The sequence below is a fragment of the Hakea prostrata genome, chromosome 3 (assembly GCF_041222555.1).
Source record: "Hakea prostrata isolate BN-2017 chromosome 3, UWA_Hpros_2, whole genome shotgun sequence".
NCBI classification, from domain to species: Eukaryota; Viridiplantae; Streptophyta; class Magnoliopsida; order Proteales; family Proteaceae; genus Hakea; species Hakea prostrata.
The window spans coordinates 35,581,672-35,607,808 of record NC_142602.1 but is presented as its reverse complement, the minus strand read 5'-3'; the positions used below and the strand labels follow the sequence as shown (position 1 = coordinate 35,607,808).

The 26,137-nt window shown below is 38.2% G+C and overlaps 1 protein-coding gene across 2 annotated transcripts; it reads right to left on the bottom strand.

The window, feature by feature from the left end:
• Positions 1–559: 559 nt before the first annotated feature.
• LOC149022163 (topless-related protein 4-like) lies at positions 560–24,792 on the bottom strand. 2 transcript variants are annotated; one of them, XM_089150329.1, is made up of 25 exons: positions 24,108–24,792; positions 23,802–23,981; positions 23,475–23,588; positions 23,205–23,363; positions 22,916–23,087; positions 22,706–22,823; positions 22,127–22,242; positions 21,810–21,978; positions 21,524–21,633; positions 21,352–21,424; positions 21,107–21,180; positions 20,857–20,952; positions 20,684–20,779; positions 20,408–20,535; positions 20,027–20,261; positions 19,746–19,910; positions 19,585–19,674; positions 19,261–19,410; positions 12,745–12,855; positions 12,481–12,660; positions 12,271–12,399; positions 12,047–12,142; positions 7,639–7,827; positions 1,738–1,904; positions 560–1,658 (listed from the first exon to the last, which is right to left on the bottom strand). In XM_089150329.1, the coding sequence occupies exons 1-25, from the start codon at positions 24,185–24,187 to the stop codon at positions 1,460–1,462; spliced, it is 3,396 nt and encodes a 1,131-aa protein (XP_089006455.1). In that variant the 5' UTR covers positions 24,188–24,792; the 3' UTR covers positions 560–1,459. The 2 variants fall into 2 exon arrangements, with proteins under 2 accessions (XP_089006455.1, XP_089006456.1); XM_089150330.1 differs by having other exon boundaries at positions 562–1,658; positions 22,706–22,820; positions 24,108–24,791.
• Between the last annotated feature and the right edge of the window lie 1,345 nt (positions 24,793–26,137).

Below are 26,137 nucleotides of genomic sequence, written 5' to 3'. Positions count from 1 at the left end.
AATTTTTATTAATTGATATTTACTAATAAATCCTCAAAGGTTTTGCTTGAGAATCCCAAAGGTTTGAGGTCTCGCCCATTAAAAAAATAATAAAATAATAAAATAATAAAATAATAAAAAAGTAAAAACTCATCAAAATCATTGATATTCATTTAATTAAAATCGTTTATATATATAGAAAGATGAAAACAAACCTTTGACTTTCACTTGACACCCATGAGAGTTACAAGATGGAAAAAACTGTGTTTTTTTTTTTTTGTAAAAATATTATTTACGTCATTGCTATGAAAACATATAGATTTTAGACTTAAATTTAACTCAAAGAAAAAAACATAAAAATTTTAAATTCTACAAAAAAAAAAAATCTTATTCCAGAACACAACACACGTGCGTATATCACAAATAGTTTATTCAATTAAATAGTATATATATATATACTTAAAATTTTATAGTTAAGATGGGATAAAATAGTCAATACATATTTTTTTTATAAAAATCATAATTTTTATATCTACTTAAAATTTTATAGTTAAAGATGGGGTAAAATAATCAATATACATTTTTTTTATAAAAATCATATTTTTGTCATCTTTTCTCACTTATTATCATTTTCTAACAATTTTTTATTTTGACACCAAACTTATTTTTTATTTCATAATTATTTTTGACAAAATTCACCCAACCATTTTCATTCTTGTACTTATTTTTTTAAATAGGCACAATAGAGAACAAGAATTGATACCAAAAGAGCCTTAACCTATTATTAATTGATACATAATCTGAAACATAAGGAAAGTAAACCTAATAGAATAAACTCCAAGAAGCGTAAATATAATTCTACAAAAAGAAAGTGTAAATATAACTATCTGCAAACCTAAGGTGTAAATTCAGTTTGCTCGAAAAAAAATTCAAGAACGCACAAGGCGAGCCTCATGGTACAAACAACAAACAGGGGATTAAAGAGAAGAAAGGGAAGTTATATATATAACTGACGATTCTCTATTACCAACAAAAGAAAAGGAAGGATACAATTTCCTGCATGTTGATTACAAAAAAATAAACAATATAAAACAAACATCTATTTAGTATACATAAGGGGGGGGGGGGAAAGGATCACCGATGGGGCAGATTTCATCCCAAACCTTGATTGGTAAATGAAAGGCAAGTTTCAGATTCAAACCTAGATGCCCAACCTCCCCTGAACTATATGCCTCAGAAACATTTACATCATCTTGACCACACTTAAATTCTGGATCCCACAGTGTGATGTTGAATTGTACAATGAGGAACACGCTCTGAAGATATGTTACCGAGCTACCTTCATCTAGCAGCATCCTGTTATATTGAACTCTACAAGCTACCATACAGACATCCTCCACGTTCTCCCCGTAAAACAAAATGGGGAAACACCTTAGGGAGATAATTCAAGATGTCATTAGTCAGTCACTAACTATCGTTGTTACCTTGATGGTCGATCTGAACCAACCATACCAGAAGCAATACTAGGCCCTGCACCATTTTCGGAAGGCGGCATGGTTCCCCATTTTCCTTCTGCCTCCAGTGGCTCTAGAACATACACTCCACCGTCTGTTAGTCCCAAGGCAAACTGATTGGGTTCCATAGGATGAGCCGCAACAACAAGTGGATACAACCTTGAGCTGTTAATAGCACCATTAGATGATTAGGAGGGAAACCAAATATGTTCATCTAGGCATCAGCTGCAGTGAGCTGACGTACCTGGGATTAGAAGGCAGATAAGCAGCGGGGCTGATCCGACACTTTAATCTGAGTGTTGTGGCAACAAAAACTCCAACACTTCCATCATCAAAACTTGAATATATTGATTGGCTATCACAGGAATATGTAGCATGCGTGATAAGGCTACCTGATTCCTTTGGGAACCACTGATGGAAACAAGATTTTAAAATCAGAAACAGGAAGACCTAATTAAAAAAGCATACACAAGAAGGATAAAGGAAAATAGCCGTTCCTCACATGCAAGCCTAACTTAGCGGTTCTCCTCATTAAACCAATCGGATGTAATGGCTTTTTGACTAATCATAGAATAGGTTTTTCTTCATGATACATTTTTTATGAGTGAAAGTAAGACCAAACATATTAATGCGTCTGGATGACATCATAAACTAAAAGGTAGGGAATACAAATGTCCCACAAATTAAGGTGAAAAGTAAATTCCCATAGCATGTAATAACTCTTAGTTAGAGACTTGCTTAGAAACCAAATCAGAGCCACCTTGGTGTGAAGGTATTCATGCCATTGGCTGATAATTTGAGTCACTATCAAAACATAGACCACATAGGCATGTCATGACACATTGACAAAGTGAGACATCAGCATGGCACAAACGCTACTTAACATGGTGTTGAAAACATGGACTAAGGTTTCCTAATTAGAATAGGATTATGTTTCCTCATAAGTCTAGAGTTTTACTTATATATTTCATTTTCCTACTTAGTATAGGACTTAACTAGGTTGTAACTATAAGTACTTTATTGGGGTCTTGTGAATAATATACTTTTAGAGAAGCAATTCCTCACATTACAACATGGTATTAAAGCAAGGTTTTGTTTTCATCCTACAGAGGTGCGGTAAAAATTTTTTTTGAAGTCGCTAATCACGTGTTTGTTTTCTTTTCGGGTATCCTGGAACTGTATATTGGGTGATTAAGTGCATGTCTAGAAAAATTTTGTCTAAGGAGTCTGGCATTTAAGCAGACCGGTTGTGTCCCTTCAGTCTTTCCTGGTGTACTTTGATTCAACAATATATCAATTGGAGGTAACCTAAGGAGATACTTTTCACGTGAATTAGTGGGAGTAATTTTTAAAATATTTCAGGACTTTTTCATAATTCTGAAAACGTTCAAGGATTTTTTGCAATTTGCAACAATTTTCGGGGACTTTTTCATAAATTTTGAAAAAGTTCAGGGACTTTTTTAATTTCTCCTTGCAATTATGGCTAATCACATATCTCCTTTATCTGGTACATCTGAAGAGTCTCCCATGTCTTCCATTCATAAGGATCGTGAGTTTTCTCTGCTTCAGATAACCAGTGTGAAACTTAATGGGACAAATTATCTTAGATGGTCTCGTTCAGTTTCCCTAGCTGTTGGTGCTCATGGTCTTACTGGTCATCTTGATGGGACTTCTACAAAACCTTCCACACCTGGTCTACAACTTTCCAAGTGGTATACAGATGAATGTTTGGTCATGAGTTTTCACATCAACTTCATTGAATCTAGCATATAGCAGAGTTATCTCCTCCTTCCTGATGTGGCAACTATTTGGAAAGTTACTAAAAATACATACTCCAGAGTTGGCAATGATGCACAGTGCTTTGAAATTAGACGGAAAATCAATCAGTTACAGCACAAGGACCTTCCTCTTTCTCAGTACTATAACATTCTTCGAGGATATTACCAGACTTTAGATTTCTATGGGAAGTTTACACCGAAGAATGCTGAAGATGCTATCGCCTATCAACAATGGGAAGATAAACAGAGAGTTTATGATTTTTTGGCAAGATTGAATATAGAATTTGATCAAATTCGCACACAGATCCTTTCGAGAGAGACTTTCCCTTCTCTGGCCTATGCCATGGTAGATACCGAGGACAGTCGAAGGACAGCTATGGTACACACTCAAACATATGATAGATCTGCATTGGTGGCTGGTTATGGTAATAATAAATCTAGTTCTGGTACCAATAAAGTGCAAGTATTGTGGAAAAGAGCATCATACAAAGGACAAGTGTTGGAAGTTGCATGGACGTCCAACAAATTCCCTTGGAGGAGGTAGAAATGGAATCAGGGGCAGCAATCAAACATCTGTAAATCAAGCCAATTCTGACACCCTAAGTACTCCAACACCTCTTTCCTCAGATGAGCTCCAACACCTTCACCAATTGATGTCCAGAGTTGACTCATCTTCTCTAGTACAAACTTCGAATACGAGTATAGCCTCTGTCATTGATCCCTCTGTTGATCCACAAATCCCCACAAATATTTTTGTTGTCACAATTTCAATTTGACTTATCCCTCCTGAGTAATCGACTCTGGGGCAACCGACCATATGACAGACTCATCTACTTTGTTTCATACTTATTCATTTGTCCCTATTGCTCAGGATGTTTGAACGGCTGATGGGTCTCTCTCCCCTATCTCTGGGAAAGGATCTATTATATGTTCGCCTTCTCTTACCTTATCTAATGTCATGCATGTTCCTAAGTTTTCGGCTAATCTTTTATCTATCTTAGCCTTACTCATGATATGAACTGCAAAATAACTTTCTTTCCTTTTCATTGTGTGTTTCAGGACCTGGAAACAGGGCTTACGATTGGCAGTGGTAGACAGAAAAGGGGGCTCTACTTAATGGATGGGTCCCCATCAGCTCTTTCTACGGTCTCTAGTTCCACCTCCCTTGCACTTTTTACCTTATTACAGTGGCATAATCGTCTTGGCCACGTTCCTTTACCTATTTTGTCCAAATTATTTCCTGATCTGATTAAAAGGTGCAATTTAAATGATTTTTATTGTGAGACATGTATTTTGGTCAAACAGACCAGGCATGTTTACCCTATTTCAGATAATTGTAGTAAAATTCCTTTTTCAGTCATTCACTCTGAAGTGTGGGGTCCTTCTTGGACCGTGTCTATAAAAATATGGTCATAGATGGCTTGTTACCTTTATCGACTATTGTACTAGGACCACATGGGTTTACTTACTTCACCAAAAAAGTGACGTTTTCTCGTGCTTTCAAAATTTTCATAATATGATTAGGACTCAGTTTGGGGCGACAATCAAAATCCTTCGTACGGATAACGGAACTCAGTACTTGGGTGGCGCATTCCCTTCCTACTTAGCAAACCATGGCATCATACACCAAACTAGTTGTGTCGACACTCCACCTCAAAATGGGGTTGCCGAACGCAAGAATAGACATCTACTTGAGATAGCACGTTCCCTCATGTTTTCTATGCATATGCCTCTTCGGTTTTGGGGTGAAGCCGGTCTTGCGACATATCTAATTAACCAAATGCCTTCCCGAGTCTTAGACCAACGTTGTCCCCTTGAGGTTCTTTTAGGTACATCAGTCTTTACAGTCTCACCTAAGGTTTTTGGATGTGTTGCCTTTGTCCGGAACCACCATGTTCATGGAAAGTTAGATCCTCGTGGGTTAAAGTGCATTTTCTTGGGTTATCCTCTTACACAAAAGGGGTATAAATGATATCATCCTAGTTCTCGTTGTTTTTTCGTCTCTATGGATGTTGTATTCTAGGAACAAATTCCCTTTTTCTCCTATACACCTCTTCAGGGGAAGAGTTTTAGTGAAGAGGTTCCAATGTTGATTCCTCCTTTCGATATTTCTCCTGAGATTCCTACAGATGATCCTCCTTTGGAAGATGGAATGACCGGACAGGAACAGTTGGTGGATGATATACAGGGGGAGACTAGACCTCTAAAGACCTATCAAAAAAAGCAACAAGTGACCCCTTCTGAACCAAGCCAGTCAAAAGCTTTGGTTCCTGGCCTTGAACAATCCATTCCTCCAGGTGAGTCTGTCTTTGACCCTTCTAATCTTACTTTAGACTTACCAATTGCATTAGAAAAGCAGCCTCGAACTTGCACCAAACATCCTATTTCCAATTATGTTTCATATCAGTCTCTATCTCCAGAATTTCAAAGTTTTATTTCCTCTTTATCCTCTACTTCTATTCCTAACACTTGGTATGAGGCATTATCTCACTCAAACTGGAAAGAAGCTATGGATGAGGAAATGCAAGCTTTGGAAAAAAACAAAACGTGGGACTTGGTGACTTTACCCATAGGAAAACAGACTGTTGGGTGCAAATGGGTGTTTGTGATCAAGTACAAGGTAGATGGGATTGTTGAAAGGTACAAGGCAAGATTGGTGGCCAAAGGTTTAACTCAGACTTATGGCGTTGACTACCATGAGACATTTGCCTATGTTGCCAAGATGGACACAGTTCGTAGTATTATTTCATGTGCAATTAATAAAGGGTGGAGTTTACAACAATTAGATGTGAAGAATGCATTTTTGCATGGAGAACTCCAAGAAGAGGTATATATGGATATACCACCCGGGTATTCTACTACAGAGGCTTATAGGAAAGTGTGCAAGTTAAAGAGGGCTTTATATGGGCTGAAGCAATATCCAAGAGCGTGGTTTGAAAGGTTCCATAAGGCAATGATATCTAAGGGCTATAAGTAGAGCAATGCAGACCACACTTTGTTTATTAAAAGAGATGGTTGCCACACTACTATACTTTTAGTATATGTCGATGATATTGTGATCACAGGTAGTAGTGAGGATGAGATTTTAGCATTAAAGACTTTTTTCGGAACTGAATTTGAGATCAAAGATATGGGAAAACTAAGATATTTCCTAGGTTTAGAGTTGGCATATTCTACTAGTGGTATATCTCTATCCCAAAGGAAGTATACATTGGATCTTCTTGAGGAAACTGGAATGCTAGGATGTAAGCCTGCTGAGACTTATATTGAGTCTAACCTACACTTGAAGGCAAAGGAAGGACAACCAGTTGACAAGATAAGGTATCAAAAATTAGTGGGAAAGTTGATCTATCTATCTCACACTAGACCTGACATCACTTTTGCAATTAGTCTTGTTAGCCAGTATATGCATAATCCATATTCCTCACATTTAGATGTAGTATATCGGATCTTGAGATACTTGAAGACTACTTCAGGAAAAGGAATTTTAATTTCAGCTCATGGACATTTGAAGATTGAGGCATATACAGATGCAAATTGGGCAGGATGTCCAGATGATAGGAGGTCTACCTCTAGGTATTGTGTATATGTGGGAGGTAACTTTGTGACTTGGAGAAGCAAGAAACAGGCTGTAGTTGCGCAGTCCAGTGCCAAGGCCGAGTTTAGGGCAATTGCTCAAGGCATTTGTGAAGTATTATGGCTTAAAGGGCTGCTTCAAGAGGTTGGGACAGATTTGGAAGTTCCTATACAGTTATACTTAGATAGTAAGTTAGCAATCAACATAGCTCATAACCCAGTACAACATGATAGGAATAAGCATGTGGAGATTGACAGACATTTCATCAAAGAGAAGCTTGAGGCTGGGCTGATCCATATCACCTTTGTTACTTCAAACGAGCAACGGGCTGATGTGCTCACAAAGAGCTTGAGCACGAAGATATTCAATTACATTATGAGCAAGTTAGGCATGATAAATATCTATGCTCAAACTTGAGGGGGAGTCTTGAAAACATGGACTGAGGTTTCCTAATTAGAATAGGATTATGTTTCCTCATAAGTCTAGAGTTTTATTTATATATTTCCTTTTCCTACTTAGTATAAGACTTTACTAGGTTGTAACTATAAATACCCTATTGGGGTCTTGTGAATAATATACTTTTAGATAAACAATTCCTCACATTACAACACATGGTAACACTGCATAGGAAACCAATATGAGAATCCTAATCTACGAAATAAAAGGGCAAACAGTCCACGAAGCTTCTGGAACTGAGGGGTCTAGGAAGCACCAAAATGTATGCAGCCTTACTGCTGCTTTCTTAGAGAGAGAATCCCAAATGACTAATGTTGAAGTATATTCATCATACCTGCCCAAGGCACTCGAATTTAGATACATCATATATAGATAGCTGTGTTTCATGGACAACAAGTAAGTGTATCTGATCTTGGTGAAACTGGACACGCGTCTCTGCGAGAGCAGATGGAACATGCCCATTAGGAATCTGCAAGAACTTACTAACTTGCTTCTCCCATTTATCAGTGCTCCAAACACAAATCTGCAAAAGGAATGGAAGATGACTTACTTAAAATTCAAACTTGAATCTGCAATAAATGACTAATAACTCTGAATTTCAGAGTTTACAATTTTCAGCTTTCATAAGAACATCAGCCCACCACCACAAATAAAAACAGCTGCTTGCATTTCAACCTGTTGAGATCCTCGGAATGATGGCTCATGTCAGTATCATTACCGCTCCTTTTACTTATCATAGAAACACAAAAACCTAGAACATTCTAATAAGATAAATACCAAGATTACCATTTATACACTGTTACGGTCATATTTCAACACTCCCTCAACACCCCTCCTCACCCTCTTAAGTTGTTGCATAGATATCATACAAGCTCTATATCTCTAAGCTTATACAACCTGGATACAATTGGATGAAACAGCTCATAACCTAAGCCTTTGGTAAACATCATCTAACTGATTACCAAACTTAACACAGAAAAAATAACAACTCTTAAGTTCTAAGTTCTAATCATCTAGGATGAACAATATGAATAAAGGAAGGACTGGAGACTCATTGAAACTGGCCCAAGGTTCACATGAGGGTCAATTGGGCCTTAGGAAACCTAATTTCCATGGTTGGGTTTTATAGGCCTCAAGTTAATTTGGCTTATTATTGTGTAATGGACCTAACATATACACGATGTTAGGTCCAGGGATTCGTACTCAGGAATATTTACTTTTTCACTTACTCTTTACTTAAGTCTTATTTTGGAGTTGTAATCTTAACCAGGATCCAACAATGGACCCAAGTTACAAATCCCAGCTTTTGTTTAATTCATACTTCTATTTTAAATCTTTTAGAGGAATTAGGAGCACAGACCAAGAACTTGAACTCGAAGATAATCTCGCCCTTCTAAATAGCAAGTTGGGCTGAGATCTCAATGAGATATTTGTAAAGGTTTTTTTTTTTTTTTTTTTTTTTTTTCCTTTTAACTTGATGGTCCATCTTGAGGGGTATATGGTTTCATTTGGGATTGAAACTTGTTGTCCAGCCCGTTTCAGGCCTTTTGAACACAATAAACCCCTAAGATTTTTTCACTTACTCTTTACTTAAGTCTTATTTTGGAGTTGTAATCTTAACCAGGATCCAACAAGGGACCCAAGTTACAAATCCCAGCTTTTGTTTAATTCATACTTCTATTTTAAAACTTTTAGAGGAATTAGGAGCACAGACCAAGAACTTGAACTTGAAGATAATCTCGCCCTTCTAAATAGCAAGTTGGGCTGAGATCTCAGTGAGATATTTGTAAAGGTTTTTTTTTTTTTTTTTTTTTTTTTTAATCCTTTTAACTTGATGGTCCATCTTGAGGGGTATATGGTTTCATTTGGGATTGAAACTTGTTGTCCAGCCCGTTTCAGGCCTTTTGAGCACAATAAACCCCTAAGATTTTTGTTTTTTTTGGGGGGGGTGGGGAAGGGAACAAAGTGTAAATGGAAGTTCCATTTTAGATCCCATTTTGAAATTCTCAAAGCTGAATGAAAAAATTAAATGCCCTATAGTATATATTATACATCCATAAAAGACCTCGAGTCATTAATGTTTAAAGAAGTTTTTAATGCAGTTCAACTGGTTCTGGTCCAACCTCAAAAAGGATTGCTCAAATGGGGTTTGGTCCAACAAGCATTGGACTTAATTAAAAAAAATTATTTCAATTTAATTTCAGTCTTCTAATTGTTCCAGTATTCCTACACAAAAGGGTTTAAGACTTTGTTTCGGATTCTGTTTTGTGTTCTATATTTCAACTGGGATTTGGCTTTTATTCTTTCAAATAGCTTGTATTAGGATACTATATGAGGTTGAATAAAATGAATTAAGTGTAATTAGATTGAGAGATTCCCTTGCCCTCTCCCTAGTTCCCCCTTCTTCCTCTTCCTATTCTCCTGATTCTCCTTCCTTGAAGCCCACTATCGCAGTCCTATTTAGGCCCGCATAACATGTTAAAACTTTAAACACCAAAATTCATGTATCAATCCAAAGGTACAACGCAAGACCTTATAGTCTTATGTCCACAAGATAATAATCAGACAACTCCAGCTTCCAGCAGTACAAAAGGGGCCAAATGGCTGTGTCTCAACAAGATTCAAGATTGATGCTTAGACAATACACATGTTCAAAGTACATACAACCCAAAGGAACACTTAGGACCCTATGGAAGTATCTTCCACTATTAAATGCTACGTAATAGGGTTACTTTAGTCTAATCTCGATCCTTAACAATCCAAGTCATATTTTCAGCTTTTTTCTCTTACCTTTAACCTCCCTCGGATGTTACTTCTATTTTCCCTATATTTCGAGTAACGAATATAGGCTAGACATGTTCTTGCCCCCATCAATTTGCACTCTTTTGCTTTTTCTCTTTTCTCTTCTCCTTCCATTTTAATCTTTCCCAACCTTCTCAGCAACTTCTCACCGCTTCTTCTTGATACTTCTATGCTAAAAACTTCAAAGTTCCACATGATGAAAATCCAAAAACATTCAACCTTACTGATGTAGATCTGGCACCAAAGAAAGCTTTTTTTCTTAGCTATCAACCTAAGATTAACAGGTATATGGGTTGGGTCTCTATTGGTTGGTTTCCCCTTGTAATCCGACAACTTAATGGACCTCAAACATGGGTTCATGAGTCAGGTATGAAGATACCATAGTTGGTTTATTAATTGGTCCAATTTAAATGAGGGTAATAGAGCATTTTTCATTTAGTTTATGTAATTAGAGTAGAAGTTCTAGTTAATTTAGAAATCCTTAAAGAAAAGGTTAAGGATGGGCTAGTAGTTATGATTAGGTAGGATATTATCATAGAGTTTGTTTAGGATTCTTTTATTTCTATTTTCAGTCCAAGGAGTCTCCATTGTACAGCTGTTAGCTTATAATTTAATGCCCCAGGTGGAAGAGTAAAGATAAATTTGAATGGAGTATAAGTATATGGATATGAGCTGTTGAAGCTTGCATCACGTTATCCATTCCAGGGGTCATAACAAGACTTGGAGTCAAGACTCCATTATCAATCATGCCTGGGACCTCCGAAGCTGCTGGACAGGCATCCATTGCTGGCCAAGCAAGGACCCAAAGGGGAGTGTCAAGCATGCTAGGTTCCTCATCTCTGAGACCTTTTCTTCCCCTTCTTTTGTCTTTATTTTTCAGCCTTTAACAGCTTCTAGCAGACCTGGTTCAAAAGGCACTTTTCCTCCAAATTAAAGCCCTAATAACTCCCCATTTCAGCACTGGATCCCTTATCATTTAATATACCAGAGCCCCATATCCACCCTTTCCTCCAATGAGAATTCCAACTTGATCATAAACCTAGAAGACAATTTACCAGAGATCCCTAATTTCAGTCAACAAAATCCTATCTGTTAGGAGCCTCCATTAAGGCTGAAATTCAAATCAGTCCTCCATGACAGTCCTAGACCTACAGCTACTCAAAAAAAAAGACCCACCAACCCCTCCATGTGAAGCCTACATTGCTGTTCAAAAATAATCAGATTTAGTTCCATTTCAAGAGAGTCCTGGTGTATGTCATGCTAGGATTGCCCTAACCCAGGCTGCATTATGCACAAAAGGGTAAAGTGGCTCTATCTGAGCAAGATCGAGTTTCAACTCGATCAAGTTGGGATGGTTTTAATACACTATTTTGGGTCGAGTTCTCAGTCAAACTGAAATCTCAATTCAAAATCTCAACTCAAACAAGTTGGAGTATCTTTTAATTTGCAACATCTCTCATCTCATTCTCATGAAAAAGCAACATATATCAAATGTTGTCACCTAGATCTCGTGAGTTATCATTCAATGATTAGAAAACCCTGTTACCATATTAATCGACCAATTATGACTCTGTACAACCTTTTTTGAATTTCAACCAGACTTTGAACCACATCCGGCTTGCCATAATTCTGCTGTAAGTTTTCCTTAATTTTTGGTTAAGCCTTAATCCCTGTGATTCTAGTTTTCATTTGACTTTCTAAACCCTATTGTGTATGTGGCTAGAACCCCATTAGGAAGACCCAATAAACCCAGTCCCATGCATAACACACTAATATTCTGTACTTTATGCTTCAGGACCCAAGCCTAGACAAAGGAGAAGGGTTAGCACATCAGGTCAGCAGCCGGCAGCCTGGCATTTCAAAATCTTTAGCCAAACCCCTGTGTAAACACAGATATTTTTTACAAGGAATAGACAAACTTAATTGCATAAATTGCATACCTGAGCATCAGCTCCTGATGAGACAAGCACATTTAGACTGTGGGAAAAAGCAAGTCCGGTTATTCTCTTTTGATGACCTTTGAGCTTGCTTTTAACCTGTGGAAATGATGAAAAAGAGCTGACATTACTCTCAACTTTTGTTTACCAAAAAAATGCTCTCAATTTTCATAAATTTATTCACATCTCCTAGTCACCAAGTTCAGGCAGTTCAAAAGGAGGATTACCTCATCCACCCGAACATTGTAGATTTGAATTGACGAATCATCCATGCCTATGGCAATGACATTATTGTCCTGTGGATGGAAAGCAAGAAATGTTGCTGCTGGGGGTGGAGCCATGAATGTTGTCATTGTCTGCACAAGAAACATAGGCTAATCACTCATAAAAATCATAAAACAGGGAAGAATGATCAAGCATACATAAACCAAACTCACCTTGAAAGTCATCATATTGAAGAGTGAAATTTTCCCACCCGATGCTGACATAACATAGGAATCATTCTTTGAAAGTGCAAAGCATGGAACAGCATCTTCAGCAGTTGTATTATTTATCTCATTGGTCATCAATATTCCACTTGAAGGTTGCCACAACTGTGGTGCTACACTAGCAGTTGCCTATGAAAGACAAAGCAATTGATTGGGTCAAGTCAATGGGAAATGAGAAGATTCAAGGGAACTGGAATACAGCTAAACAAATACCTTCCCTGTTGGATTCCGATCACTTTTTGACCATTTCCAAAGCTTGTGTATGGCATTTGATGCTAATGCCAATATGGCAAGTCCTGAATTAGTATAAATCAACCTAGAAACCTGCAAGATTGAAAGAAAGGGTGAAAACTGGAAAGTACAACGAGATGAGAGACTGAATCAAAAGTTACTTCATCTCCGACAGAAATTTATAATCCTAGCATGCTATCAAGATAACAGCACATCTAACAAGCTATGACAGAGAGTCACGCAGATGAGAAGATAAAGAAACAACTTCTACCATTGTCAATATGGAGTATACAACAGAACCCACGAGGCTACATTTTTTATATCTATTTCAATTGGGGTGTGGAGATATTGCATAAAATCTAGTCAATCTGTATAATTCAGCTAGAAATGGTTAGGACACCAATGTTGACGGACAAACACTGCAGGGGTAAAGTACAAGGGAGTTGTACGGGATCAATTCCAAGCATGGAAAGTATTTTGTTTGGATTGTGTTCATTAGGATTGTGCTAGGCTATATCAAGGGGAAAAGAGGGACTGTGAGAGAAGGAGAATTTTGTGTCAGGAAATGGTGAGCAGCGCTTGTAGGCATGAGGATGAACCTTGGTTAAGGGGCAGTTCGAATAGGGATTTCAGCTTAGGGTTCATCTTGTATTGCAGTCCTTTGCTATCAACTTTGGGTGTTGGTTTAATCGAGTACTCTATTTACAGTTTAACTTCAAGTTCTGATTTACTAACGAATTGCAGTTTGCATGTGTGGTGCTGTGTATTTGTCATTGAGATTGAGCAGGAGAGGAGCTTCGATGACTTTATCCAATCAATCAGGGTTGTATCTAGGGTCTTAACATCTGGTATCAGACCGATCAGGTCCAAGGGAGGTGATATGGAATTGCCTCTCTGTTTTCCGATAAAGGGAGGGCGCAAGAATGGCTTACAGAGGTCGTACTCTTTTGTGAGAAACAACAGATCGCGTGCAAGCATCGGTTGCGAGTGGCCTCCAACACCGAGAAGGATATGCCTTGGAATGGTTCTACCAGAGAGGCTGGCCAATGCTTAGCTGGACGAACCTCAAGGAATGACTACAACTCATCAATGGTGAAGGGGAAGAAGAAGATAGAACCGAGCTTATGTATATCAATGCAATTGAATCAAAGAACCACGCTGCAAAAAAGGCCGGAAGACAGTGTAGAACAGATGATGGGGTAGAGGGCCGGCTGTTGCTACTCACTGGTTTTGAAGAAGATAACATAGAGGAAGCTCTAGGGTTTGTTTCGTCTACCCTAGGGCCACCATCAATGCGATTGAATCAAAGAACCACGCTGCAAAAAAGGCCGGAAGACAGCATAGAACAGATGATGGGGTAGAGAGCCGGCTGTTGCTACTCAATGGTTTTGAAGAAGATAACATAGAGGAAGCTCTAGGGTTTGTTTCGTCTACCCTAGGGCCACCATTGAGTGTGGCCCAAAAAAATGGGAGACAAAGCCCTCGACCTATGGGCCCAAGTCAGGTCCTCTTTGTCTCAGGCCCAAAGCCCAGACATAAGAATGACTATAACTGCTGCCAGGGTGGGTCAATTTGAAGGCCTGTCAGATGATAAATAATGCCCTTTCGAAGGGGCCTCATCAAAGGGCTCTAAGGAGAAACGCTAGGGCCAGACTAGTGGGTGGGCCAGGAAGTGCGCAGGCCCCAAACACTTACGGACCAGAAGTAACAGCTTGTGAACAAGGGTATTATTGGAAATCCCCTGCTTCTTCCTTCATCACCTATGCAAACCAACGCAAACAGAGGCACCCCGCGGAGGCAAGGAACCGTGCATTGATTCCAACAGAGATAGTGATCTGTCTCGCCCTCAAAGATGACCTCGGAGGGATGATTGGCACAAGGATTTATCAAGGGAATCCATTCACCGGGAAACCCTTGAGATATTCCTCGATATCAGTTTCCAGGTGAACTTGGTTTCTGAAAGTTCCCTTGATTGTGAGTATAACACTTGTACCGAAGGAGAGGATTTCAATAGCAGCCTGCAAGCGTTGGTTCGTGCTATTTAGGTGGTTGAAAAGAAAAAAACACTTAATAACCCTTGTAGATCTGCTTGAAAAACTACAAGCCCATGCTTCTTCCAGAAACTTGGACACGAGAAGGCGACAGCGACCTCCACAAGAGGTGTCATGAAAGGCAGAGGCAACATGCTACAAAGGCGGAGAAATTGAGGTTACAAGCACTGAAAGCTGATGATCAAGAGGCGCACATACATTGGTGGAGGAAAGCAAGAATGAACAACTGTACAATGCCTCTAGGGAAAACCAATGAGCTTCTTGTTCATCAGCGAGCTGCAGTTCAAAGGCAAAAACATGCTAAACACTCTGATCTCTGAATTTGCATTTGTCTGCTTCTGAGACTAAAATCCCCGTGGATGTGCTCCCTGGTGATGACATACACCTAGTTGGTTTAGATTATAATTGATGTCAAAACCAATGATTTACTTGAAGGCCAGAGGCAGCATAATTTTGTCATGCATTCAATCCAGGTGAAGGTGACAGAGCAACCAGCCATGCTTCAAAGGGGACAATTAAGACCATACAAGTTGGAGGGTCTTCAGTGGATGCTATCTTTGTTTAACAACAATTTGGATGGGATCTTAGCAGGAGGAGCTTTGATTGCAGGCTTTAGCCAATCAATTAGGGTTGTATTTAGGGTCTTAACAAACATACATAAATGTAGTCAAATCAAAGCATACCGCAAATGACACCGAATCGATTCCCACATTTTTCCTTGCAACCATTGAGCTTTCTAGTAAATTATTATTATTATTATTATTATTTTCATTTTCTCTCTATTCAACCATGGATTTCAGGGGCTTTCTACTTTTGCAACACAACCAACAATTCTACCTGTGATTAGGGGTATTTCTCTCACATGTCTATCATGAGTTGTGCTAAGTTGCAATTTCTTTTTCTTTCTCTTATTTACATCTCATCTCCCAAAGGAGGTCTTTGTAATTCTCAAGATTGTCGATTTGAGTTAAATAGGTGAATGAGTGAGTATAGCTCATTCACAATTTCGTTCTAATTTGTTTTCTTCCTCTCATATCTTCTTCTCCTTTGTCTCTCAATTCTCTACTACCAACCCTTGTTAACCTTTTTAATCATCCACCCTCTTTTCCAACTTGGTATTAAAGGACGTTTGAGAGTCCACTCAGCCCACCAATTCTCTTCTCCTCTATTTGAACCCTAGAAAGAGAAGGTTCTATTAAAAGCCATATACGTAAATACCTCATTAAGAAGTTCTATGGGAAATCTAACCTTTCTTTATGTTCTGTAATGGAGGCAATGATGCAGCCCCAATTCAATGAGGCTGCTTCTTTCAAGATCTTTTTAACAAAACCAACTCATATAGTCATATGGGACCAAGAAAGGGTTTCTTGAAATGTTGGCCATGGACACTGGGGGTTCTTTGTGATCTCTGATGTGGTGGGATTATTCCTAGGGAAAAACTTAAGTTACGGATTTATGGTCAAAGATAAAAGGATACTTGGGGTATCAATGATACTTAGCCCGTCCCATGGGAGGTTGATAAGTTCCTTCAAATGGGGTATGATGTGAACCAGAATTCAGCACCTTGCCAAACCCCTGGAGTGGGCCCAAGGCCACTCCAAAGTGGCGCACACCTAGGCTATCCGAACCTTCCAAGAGGGGTAATTTGGTCCATCCCAATCCCAATAAGTTACTTATTTTAATTTCAGAATTTACTTTCTTTGTTTTTTCCAAAGGAGTCCTGGTCAGTTAGGAGTCTAGTTTGAGTTAAAGATAAGTTCATCAGTTCTTGGGAGTCCTCTTTAAAGATAAGATTCTTTATCAGTCTTTATTTACAAGAAAAATCCTTTAGTATTTGAGTCTTAGGGGGAATCTATTTAGGAGATTCCATTAAGTTTTTAAGTATTTATTTGCACGGGTGAGATTATTTGGAAGGGGATCCTAATCTATAAAGGAAACCACTTAGATTTGAAGTCTTTTAGTAGATTATAAGCCTACTCTTTCTTTGTAGTTTCTCAAGTCTGGATTAACAAAAATATTTGCAGAATTGAAGCCAAGAAGGTGTGGCAGGGTGCTTTTGAGGGGAACCTTGCAGTTATCAAGAGTTCTCTTTCTTTATCAAGTCTGTCCTGCAATTCCAGCAAGAAATCCAGCAATCTGCCTCTTCCAGATTCTGCAAACAAGTTGGTTGAACCCCTCACAACCCCAGCCCTAATCTCTCCTCTCTCCTCTTTGCCCCATACCCTGCGGCTCCTATTGCTTGCTGTTTTAGACCAAGAAAATACCAAGAATCTCCAAGAACCAATATGTCCTGTTCCTGCAGTCCAAGAAAGACCCTACCCTCCCATCGCAAGCCCCTGCCCCCACCTTGGCAGCAGCCAAGAAACCTCCCCCACCCTTGCGGAAACACCTAGACCTCACCCCCACCTCCCCAAACCTTATAGACCCCTTTTTCCCGTTTCCTTCGCTCTCTGCTCCCTCTCTCTCCCTTCTCTGACTTGTGGCAGAATTACAAGAAAGAAAAACAGAAAAGAAAGAGAAGAAAAGAAGAAGAAAGAAAGACAGATTACCCAAGATCTTCAAAACCTTATCCCATCCCATGAGTAGAATTGTTTTCCCTCTGAAGTTCCACCCAGTAGGGATTGCTTATAACCCTAATTTGTCTCAAACCCCAGCCAGTCTTTACATTTGTTAAAACCCTAAAATCTCCTCAATCCATCCCATACCCAACTGCAGGCTTTCTCAGGAATCCTTAATATACCCTCTCTCTCTCTTTGTTATATCCCACATTAATTTTAACTATCCTATTACCTATTAAACCATCCCATCATAGGGTTTTGATAAAACCATAATTTTACCCTTTCCCAACAAACCCTACCCATCTGATATGTGATAATTGAACTTTCCCATATTAAGTCTAGGATCATCCTTGATACCTTAGATCAACCAATTAACTTTTGGAGATTAAATGCTGGAAGATTCTAGGCAAAACCTCAATTTTAGGGAATTATTCCAAGAAACCCTAACCCTAAAATTGGGTTCCCATCATGGTAACTTTGAGATGGGATGAAAACTTAAGAGAATGGGATAAATACTAGAGAGAATTTTATATTTTGTGCCTTAGAATAATCTCTTCCAGTGTCAATGATTTTGAGTGGGGGATTGGGAAATATTGGGTGTCTTGATTTTGGAGGGAAAATAGGATGACAATAACAAGGATGGGCAGATCTAGGGTTTGGTTGATTCATTATGGCTGAAATTGCAATCAAAGGTCACTCAGGTTGGGGAGATGATGTCCCTAAAGTTTGGGACAGACCTAACAGTCAGATTGGTGCAGTTGTAACATTGAATTTGGGTCTCTAGAAAAGTTCAAAGATTCAAGAAAATTCAAGAAAAAATATAAAAGATGTGGAAAGGAGAAAGGAATTGATGCAGGCTGCCAGTAATACTTGAATGGAGCCTTGAGGATGGAATATTTAGATAGAGAATGAAGGTTGAAGAGGAACCTAGAGTTCAAGGAGAGCAGTATACTTTATAGTTTCCTTTACAATCATATGCTAACACCAGAAAAAAAAAGGGGACTTTGCTTTGGTGTTTATTGCGCAGCACCATACAGCCTATGGTCTAGATTGAAACTTTTGGTCGAGACGAAATCTCGACGACTCGTTTCGCAGTTAAACTTTACCAAAAAGAAATTCATTTACGTGAAACGAGACGAAACAAGTGGTAGAGATTTCGTCTTGGCCACAAGTTTCAATCTAGACAGTAGGCTGCAGAGTGCTGCAGCAGCACCAAAGCAATTCACAAAAGAAGGAAGCACATGGCCGGCTGACAAAAGAAAACACACTACCATAAAGAGTGAGATACCTCACAAAAGCAAGATTTCCTTCCATAGTAAATAGGCAAAAGACAAGTATACAACAATAATTCCTTAACCCATTTGAAAACAAACCATTTCCTGCCTATATGGGCTTAAACATCCAAGACAGATAATTACTTACACCCATTTGAATACAAAATTCAATCTCCCAGGTTTATCTGCAAGTAAGTAAAAGCACATAGCATGACTGCCATGCCAGTAACAAAAATACATAACACATGCAGCCATAAGCAAACCTTACACATAGCACACAGGCAATATGTTTAGTTCGCCTACCATCATACCACAGAGTAAACTAATTTGTAGAACTGTATACACATCATATTCTCCATTTCTTGAAACAAATACTTTTAAGTATACTTTATTTCATCATGAAACATAAATACAGTGGATACAGCTCCCAACAAAATAAATTAATTAATCAAATAATACTGCACTTCTCATCAACAAAATGACTAACAAATTCAGAAATATAGTATGTTGAAAAGTCAGCTTTACTTGTTGGCCTTATTATCCAAAACCCATGGGAGATCTTAAATAAACAACTTCATTCAGTAACTTTAAAGCTAGTGCATGGAGAAGATATACCTTAGACGGCATCAAGGTATCGTGAAGTCTCAATGAACAACACTGAGATTGTTCATTGATCTCAGTCAACTTCCAAATCTTAGGCTTCTCTACAGAATCCTCTACAACTCTGGGTGGTTTGACATCAGGCAAAACTCGGCTATCTCCATTCTAGAGAAAATTAGAAGGCTGTTAATAATTGGCTACATAAAAGTGGCAAAAGTCCCTCAAGTTAAATATAAAACCAACAGCAACGTTATGGGTTATTCCGTTAACTTAATTAATGGCTACAGACCAACAAATCCAAGAGCTTTTTTCCAGAACTATTCAAAGATATTAACTTACCAGTCCAACTATCATTGCTGGAGGACCTCGATCGACAACACCAACATTTGTGCCAGTTGTTATAGGACCAAATGTGTTGAGTGTAGGAGCCTGCAATGTAAGCCATTCACTTAACAAGCAAGGCATAAGCTTTTAAGCACAAAGTTTCTCGACCAAACTACCTTCACAATAGAACCAGAAGCAACTCTTGAAGCATCAAATGGGCGATTCTCAAGGGTATGTATCAATCGAAGCCCATCTGCATTTGCTAGAATTTTGATACCATTGTCATTTGTTGAAACAGCCAATAGTGTCCCATCTTTGTTGAAGCGAACATGTGGAGATTGCTAAGGATATGTTCAAGATAAGATTGGTCAGAGACACATGAAACTTATTCAGTTAAAGGTGACAACATACTAGGGGGAAGAAAAGAAAGTGAAAACCCATCCCAACCATTATTTACCGGCAAACCACCATCTGCATCAGTTGTTGTCAAGAGATTGACATTGTCCACATCCCAAAATTTAATCATAGATTCATCACCAGCAGCCAAAAATCGATTCTTAGTTGTATCAAACTGCACAACAGCTGCAGATCGCTTCCCAGCACCATGATATGTACGTTTCACTGCCCCTTCACTTTCATTCCATTCCACAATATATGATTCCCCGTCTTTACTTGTCCCACAAGAGAAAAGCCTAAGAATTTTACATTGACCATGGAGATGGTACTTCAGTTTAAGGTTCCACAAATTGAAGGATTCAACGTGTCATCAATCAAATGACAGAAGTTAACCAGAATAATTAAAGAATACTTTAGTAACACTTTAGTAACATATATAAACCTTGTCCCATCAGCACTGTAGGTCATCCTCATGCATGCATGTCCTGGTGCATCATAGTCAACTCGTGAACCCAAGTTATCATACAACCAGGCCTTAATCTTCCCATCCATGGCTGTTGAGAAGATAAACTGAAAGAGAGAAGAAAACCAGAGGGTTTGAAACAATATGAACATTTGAGGACAAATTTATTAAGCAGAAAAGGCTACACAGCAATAAAAATATAAGAGCAGAGTAATGAGGGGCCTTCAATGAAATAATTTCAGAAGATGATGGTACCTGAATATTTTCCTTATAATGGGGGCATACGGAAAAGACAGGGGCTTCATGACCTTCGAAAGTATAAAGTTTTGAACCATTGACTGCATCCCATACCTGCATCCACATTGAGCTTCAATAACAAACCTATTGAGCTCATATCTCAATGAAAAGCCATAGTCAACAAAACAAACCTTGATAGCCTTGTCATCTCCACACGTAATAATGCACAATTGTTTATTTGGATTTGAAAAAGCAAGATCATTAACACTACCAACATGAGCATCAATCTGTACCACCACAAAATTTAATGACAAACTAAACAATATTTATGGAAAAGAACATAATTACCAGCTTGTTGAAGAGGCCAAATGGAAATTGTTAATAAGTAAAGATCAATGGACCACCCATGTAGACAAATACAAAATAGTTGACAGAACAAACCTCCAGGTGCTGCCGCAACTCATCACCACCATTGTAGGAATATACATGCACGACATGCTTGGAGTATGCAACACCTGAAGTAGAGAAAAGAAAGGTAGGGATTGAAAAGTTAGCATTGAAAGCAACGCCTTCTTAGCATTAAATATTTAAGTATTTAATGCCAAATGCTTCAATGTTCTTTAAGTTTTTAGCACATAAAAGCACACAAAAGTTTTCAATCGATAAATGCTCTCCTGCATACATACCAAAAAGAGTGCCATCAGGAGGAGACCACACTGCACGGGTCACAGACAGAGAGCCTTCTTTACCCCGAATTGTCTATACAAATAACAGAAGAATGTGATTCTCCTAAATGGTTGGAAGTGTTAAGAAGCACTAAATAGATAATGTCACCACAGAATTATTTAGAAGCTATACCTGTAGACTCCCCGAGGATTCTCCAAGGTCCCAAATCTTGAAGATTCTGTGAACAAGCCTTTCCCTGCTACTGACCTCCCACACCGTGATGTCACCAACAGATGTTCCAACTGAGATTGAAATCCAAGCAGTCATACAAATAAATGTTAATGTAAGGTTTCCACCAGTATTCAATATCCAACTGCCTTCCCCTCCACACCAAGAAAAAAAATAAAGAAGTTGATGTAAAGGAAAAATAACTCCGTGCAAAAACAGGAAAAAATGCTTTCAGGCAGCAAGTGATAACCAAGAAGTAGTGTCTGCTGAATTGGGTGGAAATCCATGCTCCTGACAACAGATCCTTGATTTAATGTCATGACAACAGTCTTAGGCAAGTCATCTGGAGAGTATAAGGTCTGAGCATGACTCTGGTTGGTGAATGGAATAGGCATTATATTTACAGTCGGATTATTGACCTACAAAGAAAGAGAGGATACATTTTAAAGACAATGGCTCCAAATGAATACTTGTAGACTTAGCAATACTTGTAGACTTAGCAACCCACAGTAGTTTACATGAAGAATATAAAGAAGAAATTGAGAGCCTAAAATAAAATGTGAGCACCTCATCTGGCATCCCCAAAGGTCTCGGCCTCTTCAATACATGCTCAGCTTCAGCTGTTTGATAATCCACAGCCAGGTTGTTCGTTGGAGGAGTTCTAGGACGCTTTAGGATAGCAGCTGCAGTGACAAACGTGGGAAAAAACAAGGTGCAGAATTGAATGAATTCAATGCCATGGGAATCATGCTATTCTAAATAAACATAAGTCTAAATGGGAAAAAATTACTAGGTCATCCCTGATAACACAATTCACATCATAGCTCTTTACAATTCTCTAATGTTTCATCATAGCTCTTTACAGTTCTCTAATGTTTCATCATAGCTCTTTATGATTCTCTTTTTCTCCCAAAAAAAAAAAAAAAAATAAAATTTGAATACTATTATGAGTTAAAGTTTCTGGAACAAGAAGACTATAAGAGACATCAAGTTAGCAACACAATAGATGTGTTTGCATGTTAACTGTAGTCGGGAAGAATGACAGAAACTTCAGACTGATGTGACCCAAATCACATGATTAGGACAGCATCAAGCTACAGCTTCAGGACAGTTACATTCACAATGAAGACTTACTATAATTTTTACCTGCACTATTAGGAGGAGTTAAGCCTATTGCCCCAGCAGAAACTGTGGGATGGGGTACAGGGGATGGATTAGCCATCCATGCAATAGAAGTTGGATGAGTCGATGCAGCTTGAAACTGCTGAGCAAATTAACACCCAAGTCAAATTAATGAAGAAAAAAACTGTTAGTCACTTATATAAGGAAGAGAAGTTTTTCCTTAATCCGACTTACACCATGAACACCCAGTTGAGGGAAACCTCCAGCCTTTGGAATGGAACCCATAATTGGGGCAGGGGATGGAGCTCGAGCTCCATTCGGCTGTCCACAATTATGATCCACAAAGAGGGTCTTTATGTCAGGGTTAGACCTCGGATTCTTGCAAAGTTGGTGTTGCCAATTTAAACTGCAAAGAGGCATAAGGAAATGCAGCTAAACAATCCTCCACTCAGCCCTTACAGAGAATTCGTCTCTACCATTAGATGACAGCAAAACCAGAATAAAAATGTGTAACCATAAGTACCTCTGATTGATTAGAGTCCTCAGTCTAGAGTTCTTAAGGGCAGGAAACTGAAGTTTATCACGGAAAAGGGGATTTGCCTCAATCAACTTTTTAAGCTCGTTAAACATTATACTCCTGGCAGACTTGGTATCTGCATACTTAGAAAGCTGCTCGTTATCCCTGTAAGTAAGACATTGCCATAAGAACTCCAACAAAACTAAATAACTGATCTTACTTGTAACTTACCACTAACTGAAGCTACCAGGTGAAGGTTGTAATGTTCACACATACCTGAAGTTATCCAATGTGAGAAGTTGTGTTATTTCTTTGAAAAGCTCCTCGTTAAAAGCTGAAAATACTTTCAAGTCCTTCACCAAAATCTCTACAGCTTTTGAACGGTCGTACCTTCAAACACGTCAATAAAAGATTTTGCCTCAATTAAAAGATCATGGAGACCAAAACTAGAAATGGGAATTTTAAACCATCAAAACGAAAACGAAAAGTAAAAACAAAAACAAAAAAAAAACAAACAAACAGAAAAACAAAACCAAACAAATATAATAAAACAGATAAATAACCAAATGAAAAGAAAACCAATAACACCCATCGAACACCTACTTGTCTAGGGCTTCAAGGTATTTCTGCTTGCGGATCTCAAAGAATATCTTCATTGAGTATCTGTTATCATCCACCTTCGTAAATCCAGAAAGATACCGTTCGACCTCGTCCCATTCCCCGTTTGTCACGGCATCCTCAAAATACTTCATATTGAAGAAAAACCCAGACTCTTGCTCCAATCTTATGTAAGAAGAAAACAGACCAGCAAAACAATTCATCAAATATCTCAAATTTCAAGCCAAAGAGGTTGAGATAGTCAAGTAACAGAAAAAAAATTAACCACAATCACAAGATAGGGATCCTTACTTGTGAACAGTTTCTTTGAATTTCTCTTCATCAAGAAACTGAAGTATCAAAAATACCAGTTCTCGGCTAAGAGAAGACATGTCCGTCTCCTCTAAGATGAACACACACCGTGGAACAATCAAAGCCCTTGCAGATCGATTAATTCTAAACCAGAACAAAATTTAAGACCAAACCCGTTATAGCAAAATAGGGTTTTACTTTCACCAATTCAGTTCTCAACAAAACGATTACCAAACACTTCTCTGCAACAAACACAATCATACAAGAAGAAAGCAATTGTAACTCCCTCCTCCGATTAGATTAATCGAAAGGGAGACAGAGCTAGAGAAGGATAAACAGATCGACCCTAAGAATGAATTGCAGAAGACGAGAACCATGACAAAGACGACAATAGGTCGTTTTAAATAGTCTTTTCTTCTCTCTCTAAGACTTCCCTTTTTTTTCTCTCTAAAACGGAATTGAAAGAGAGATGAGAAATACCAAAAAACAGTGTGAGAAGATGGGCTAACAAACAAAATTAAATACAGACGAAATTGAAAGCGAGATTTCGATTTCTGTACAGAGAGGAAAAAAAAGTGATAAGACCAGCTGCTTATGATAAGTTATTAACTTCTTAAGTCAGATATGATAAAGTAGCTCCACGATGATATGATACTATGCTTATACGAGGATGCTAAAATAAAACACAGGTGAGTGGGTTATCCGGCGGGATTCGCGGGTCCTTCGAGCAGAAGCTATCCTGTGTTCTTTTCCAAGCCCCAAAACTTTTCTCCAAAAGCCTCGTGTGAAGTGACGACGACTTTACATGGGCATGTATACCATGTTTCGCACTATACCATCTCTCTGTACTTCTCAACAACATCAATATCTTGGCCAGTTGGCTGTATATTATGTTTTGTTTGTTAGATAAAAAAAGTCTCAAAAAAATAAACATGCAATGATGCAAGACGCACATATAATGGGATAGAATAATCAAAATAATTTTATAAAGGCTAAAATTATGAGTCTCACTTTTATTACATTCTTTATTTTTTTACTTCCATAGATTGTTAGGAAAATTCTTACCAAACAGTTTGAAGAATTTAAAGTAAACTAGTAAACTTTTTTGTGAAATCTTAAAACATGGTTTGTTTGTAACTTTTTTTGAGAATTATTTTCTATTTTCCCATCCCATTGTAAGTGGATCACATATTTATTTTTCTTACCTCTTTTTATTAGCAAACAAATAATGCTATGAAGTTTCATGAAATAATATGAATGACTTTTAAAAGATATGAGATAGGAAAAGTGAGATGTCACTTAACGGAGCAAAACATTCTCTCTTGCAGAGCGGAGCAAAACATTCTCTCTTGTGCAGAGCAGTACACCACTCCAACTTGACATGTCTATTATTACAATAAATGGTTGAGATTTAAACATTGATGTTAAATAAAATAAATCCAATTCTAAGACTCATTTAACCAATACCCACCCACAGAACCCAATTAAACAAAAACTTCCACCTTTTCTTCTTTTATTATGGAAAATTGTCTTTCTCTCCTAATTTCTCTTTTACTCTTTTGCAAATCAATATGTGATACGTCCAAAATCTGTTAAGCCTTTAGATCCTTGAAGAATGACCTGCAAAACAGTATTAGACGTGGTTTGACCGTGGGGTCAGGAGGCTACCTCCGAAGGCTAAGTCAGTTATGGAACTGATCACAAAGCTTTGACGAGATTCAGAGCTAAAATTGAATATAATAATGGAGGGAAACAATTCAGATACCTCACGGTGCGGAGATTCCTCGTTTATATAAGTTCTACCTTTGATTCCCAATCGTTGGATTCATTCGTGCTTCCTCTTGGTGGCCGTTTGATCTTAGGGTTTTGCCCTTCTTTTAGAGATGAAGGCTATTTCCTTTGAAGGCACAATCCTTCACCCCATATTAGTGGTAATTTCCCGTTGTGACTCAATCACGTATCCCGAATTCTTCGAGGTCACGTTTATCTTTTGAACCGCAAGGTTCCTTCCTTCTTACGTATCAACAACT